Consider the following 4852-nt stretch of genomic DNA (forward strand, 5'->3'; position numbering starts at 1 on the left):
ACTCCTGAACCATTCAAGCTAGACACCAAACCAACTCTCATGTTCAGGCTATCCTAACCTAAAATTCTTAAAAAGGTTGATCAACTATGACTATAGAAATTAGCATAAGATCACACCAACAGTAACTCTTGAACCATTCAAGCTAGAGGTACCAATCCAACTTTTACATGTTTAAGCTATCCTATACAATACATTTATCAATCAGCCAAATAATCTCTTTTTTTTTATTACATTTTTTACCTACTACCTACGTTTGTCCCCTTCAACTATAACCAGTCACTGCCACTACTATTACTTATTTCAAAACCACAAATACTTTAAAACAAGCACAACCACATTTTCTTCGGGAAATGTACTTTTCTAGTTTGATACAGTATGACTAGTTATAAAGAAAGAAAGTTGACATTGAATACATGATTGTTGGAGAATCTGTCCTCTAGCCTGGCACACCACTCCAGGCCACTCTCTAAAGAGAAAATGACATAAGTTAACATCAAGGTACAGTTTCATTCTGTCTGTCCATTCATTATTGGTATAATATATACAAAAATATAGCTACCTTCTCGTTCTTTGAGAAGAGCAGGGGAAGTAAAATGCCGCAAACGTGGGGATGACAACAACCCATCCAAGACACTGCCAAACCCACATGGGAGCCGAAGGTGAGTGTTTGAGAAAGGCAGACATCTTCCTTGGTCAAACACAGGTCTGCTAACGCGTTACTGGAATTTGGACAGATAAAGAATATCTGCGTTACTTGCTTTGATATTACTTTTTAAATGTATATATTTGGTCAACTTTATCCCGGTTAATACTTCACTAATGTTGTGAGATTAACGTTAGTTAAAGTTCTGCAGTGTAAGATTGGATGCAACGCTAGCAGGAGGCTGCTGCATGGAGAAAAGAAAGATATCATTGAACGTGACGTTACCTTTAGCTAATGTTTTTGGCCTTAAACAGTTTCGAAAAATGTTTGTTTTGCATCAGCAACAGTTAATGCCAGAGTGTTGATGCTTGTTGCTAGGAAACAAGGCTCTAACTACGGCAACGAAAGAGGTTCAAACTGAGTGAGTGAGATACCAAATGACACATGAAACCACATCATGACACAAAAGCAAGACTTTATTGGATGATACTCACAGTTAATTGTTTTCTAAAGTTATAGAAACAACTTGCTACGATTAAAAACATGCAAACAAAACAGCCAAAGATTAATAATACGAGTACAGTGACAGTCATTTCTCACTTGCTCTCTCTTATTCCCTCTTTTACCATCTCCAGCCCCACTGGTTAAGAGTAGGTGATGACAGCATACTCAGAGTTTGTGCTCATCTTCCTGGAGACCTCTCGGGGCTGGACATGGAGTCTATCAGCTGAGCGGGAGGCCTGCAGGGTGGACCTAGCTTCAGGGCCTGCCTCTTCTCTCCACCTCTGCAGGGGGGGGGGGGGGGGGCATGAAACACACAGGATTCCATTTCAGGTGAGATTCAAATAAAGTCTCAACCTGTGACTGGGGCTGCATTAGCCAATAATAGCCATTACACAACCTCCACTGACATATTATGTTGAATATGGTGGATGTCAGTAATATGGTCACATATGGCGATGTATGGTGGTGTTGATGTAAAATAATGTGGTGTGGTGTTGTAGAAGTTCTAATAATAATAATAGATGATACATTTTATTTGTAGAGCGCTTTCCATTTCACACAGAACTCACAAAGCAATAGTTTCCAATCCTCACCTCTCTATGGTCCCCCGGTGCCAGGTAGGAGATCTGTGTGAGTTCAGGTGTGCTGGCCCCTCGCATAGTAATCATTATGTCAGCATAAGGAACCTCTTGATCACTCTGGCAATCTGGGTCAAAACAGGAAATGCAATGTTTTGTACAGTAGATTTTCTTAGTATACGCCCAGCTTAGCAACTCAAATGAATGGTACATTCCATTATCTTACCAGCTGGAGTTATTCTCAGTGCCACCCTCTCACAATTAGTTAAGCATGCACCTATAAGATAAGTAAGTATCTTATATTATATTAAGTCATCTATTAGAATTACGACATTGTGTGAACTGGTTGTTTCAGAAATTTCGTAATATTAAACAAACATTTACCTGTTGTCGACCTTCCAACACTAGATCCTTCTCTTGACGTTGTGCTGATAAAAGACCAATAAACAAATTCCACATAGGAAGTCCACATAATAATTGCCAATGAAAAGTGTGTTAAAATGCCTTAGCAAACATGCCACATTGCATGAAAAAAAACATACCCTGTACAGATAACATCAGGTTTTCCTGAAATACACAGGAAATCGCATTAATTAAATATACTGTAATTATTCATTAATAACAACTTTGGAAAATAGGAATCATATTTTACAACATTCAGATTCAGAAACTGGGCATTCATAATTGAATTTACAACGTGCATACGCACCTTTGCAATATCGATTGCGGCTCATACATAAGTAGACAGCCACAGCTGCCAACACAGCAGCCACAAAAACTGTCACTGTTGCCAACACTTTGACAACTGTGAATTCCTCTGTATTGAAGACAGCACAGAGACAAAATTATTATTGAATCTCATTCGTCATTGCCTCAAACAGGGGGTCACTTTTGTTGTTTGCAATACATTTAAACATGTTTCACAATTTATTTTTAAGGAGTAGAACAGTAGCATTTTGTATCACCATTATCTATTATTGAGTCTTCGTGGTTACTCAACGCTGTCACCGATACATCTAAAACACAGAAAATAGTAGACATCAGGATCAAGTAAGCTAGTGAAATTGGATGGTTTTATAATATGTTGTGCCTATGTCATTCAACAGCCTCAGAGCAATTCAATTAGACTATTACAGAAAATGAGATTTAGGTTGCGTCTCATATGGCACCCTATTCCCTATGTAGTGAACTTCTTTTGACCAGAGCCTTATAAAGTCTCAGTAACAGATTCTCCAGTGAGACTTACCAGTAGTGACCGTTGTGGCCGGGGCACTATGTCGACCTGGCAAAAGAAAAGACAATATAATTTAAAACAATTATCCAGTAATTACTGATGTATAAATGTATTAACGTTTTAACAGGATTCAGATAATTCATTTGAACACAATTTGTTTTTAGAGGTAAAATGCACATGCTGTAAGAACTACAGTGTACAGTAGGTCATTTCAACCAGTTTTTGCCTACCTTGTGCCTGCAGTGATACCAAAACCTCTATCTTGCGTGATAAATGTTTGCTTTCGTGATCTTCAGAAAAGCAGGTATAGTTGTACCGAAAATCTTCTGTGGACAGATGTGAAAAATACAATGGTAGTCTGCAGAGGTCACCATTCTTTGTGACATTTTTTGTTTCTCTTGGCCCATGACAATGAGGACAGTCTGAGACTTTGATCCAGTGGCCACGGACAAATCCAGATGAGCAGTTGTAGGTGCAGTTCAATACTAGAGGTTCTCCAACTACTGCATAGATGACTTCATGCTGTTTCTCCAGGTCGATACAGGTTACTGAATCTGCAATGAAAAAGGCATAAATTGAGGCAACGATTCTTCAGTCAGTAGGCCTTGGATATAAATATATAGCTTGAGAACATTTGATTATCATCAAGTAAAAAGTAGAGGAATTTATTTGACCTTGGTTTCCCAAAAGAAGCATCAATGGCAAATGGGCAAAGATTAGCATCCTGTCCAAATTTGTCCAGATCCCCTATGTTTCAACTATATGATAGGTTAGCTCTCAGAATTTGCTTGATTAAAAAATACACTTGCACCACTGGTGTCACAGTGGGTTGTGCCATCATATTGCAGTATGCACCAGGTAGAAGGTACAGGAAGTGGTGTTCAACAGGATGCCTGATAAAAGTGTTCTTAACTTTCCATTCAAACATCTGCTTTTGTAGATTTGGGTAATGGAAAGATCCATAGGAAACATGAAACAAGATGACATTTTAATATGCATACTGAAATACAATTGCATTTGTGTGGTGTTTTAGAGTATACCTATGTTTTTTTTGTTATTTTCATGGTAATTTGTTGCTAGAGATCTTTTACAACTTTTTCTTTGAGTAAAGTACTTATTAATGTAATGTTAATGTATAAATTCCACATTATATCCAATTACAGTTTTGTTTGGATACTTTATGTACTGTATGTAGCTGTCAACACAGATATTTAAATGTAAAGTACATGTACAAAATGGATACATATCTAAAGTATTTTTGTGAGCTTTAATACCACCTAAAACATGACAAAACTAGACCATTTAAAAAAATCATGAATGTACCTTTGTAGTACTGTGACTTAACAATGTCTACTTCTTGTTACTAACAAACAATAGTAGGCTTTGTGTTAACTCCTGCATTGCACAACTGCAGCTATAGATTTGCACAGCAATTCACCCTCTGCTGAGGAGTGAGAGACAAACAGGAAACATCCTACATTCATTTACCACAAGAAAAAGAAGAATGCTTCATGTAACAAAATGTTGAATAATTATATTTTGTCAGTCTAACGTTGTTGTCTTCTGACTTAATGTTTGGTACTTTGCACATATTGTAAGTTATACAGGATACTGTAAACCTATGAGTGGTATTTAGGGTTGTTCTGTTGTACGCAAACTCAACTCAAATCACCTATCAAAGGTACACCAGCATTATATCAGAAAGCTCAAACTGAAGCATACCGTATTTTAACAGTGTTTAATTGAGTGTGTCGGGGACAAAATACAAGACACACTACATTTGCTGCAGCATTAGGCTGATAGTAACACTCAAATGTCTATTTACATTTTCAGCCCACAACTGAATCGATCCTTTCATTTAAGCGTTGCTGTGTAGGTTGTATTTTGGCTGTC

The 4852-nt window shown here is 37.5% G+C and overlaps 1 protein-coding gene across 2 annotated transcripts; it reads right to left on the bottom strand.

Moving 5' to 3' along the window:
• Nucleotides 1-1098: 1098 nt before the first annotated feature.
• On the bottom strand, nucleotides 1099-3806 carry LOC115137127 (uncharacterized). Of its 2 annotated transcripts, none has more exons than XM_065024647.1 (10): nucleotides 3634-3806; nucleotides 3190-3513; nucleotides 2972-3007; nucleotides 2691-2741; nucleotides 2435-2530; nucleotides 2268-2292; nucleotides 2110-2153; nucleotides 1952-2002; nucleotides 1741-1853; nucleotides 1099-1428 (listed from the first exon to the last, which is right to left on the bottom strand). In XM_065024647.1, exons 1-10 carry the CDS (start codon nucleotides 3680-3682, stop codon nucleotides 1288-1290), a joined length of 930 nt encoding a protein of 309 aa, XP_064880719.1. In that variant the 5' UTR covers nucleotides 3683-3806; the 3' UTR covers nucleotides 1099-1287. The 2 variants fall into 2 exon arrangements, with proteins under 2 accessions (XP_064880719.1, XP_029529074.1); XM_029673214.2 differs by having other exon boundaries at nucleotides 2435-2542.
• Between the last annotated feature and the right edge of the window lie 1046 nt (nucleotides 3807-4852).

This window comes from Oncorhynchus nerka, linkage group LG11 (genome assembly GCF_034236695.1).
Source record: "Oncorhynchus nerka isolate Pitt River linkage group LG11, Oner_Uvic_2.0, whole genome shotgun sequence".
In the NCBI taxonomy this organism is placed as follows: domain Eukaryota; kingdom Metazoa; phylum Chordata; class Actinopteri; order Salmoniformes; family Salmonidae; genus Oncorhynchus; species Oncorhynchus nerka.

Excerpts from the sequence above, each read along its gene's own strand:
- LOC115137127 (XM_029673214.2), bottom strand. The coding sequence starts at position 3,682 with ATGCTAATCTTTGCCCATTTGCCATTGATGCTTCTTTTGGGAAACCAA. Across the intron at positions 3,008-3,189 it reads GGTATCACTGCAGGCACAAG|GTCGACATAGTGCCCCGGCC; the intron begins GTAGGCAAAAAC and ends TTCTTTTGCCAG. Across the intron at positions 2,293-2,434 it reads CCGCAATCGATATTGCAAAG|GAAAACCTGATGTTATCTGT; the intron begins GTGCGTATGCAC and ends TGTGTATTTCAG.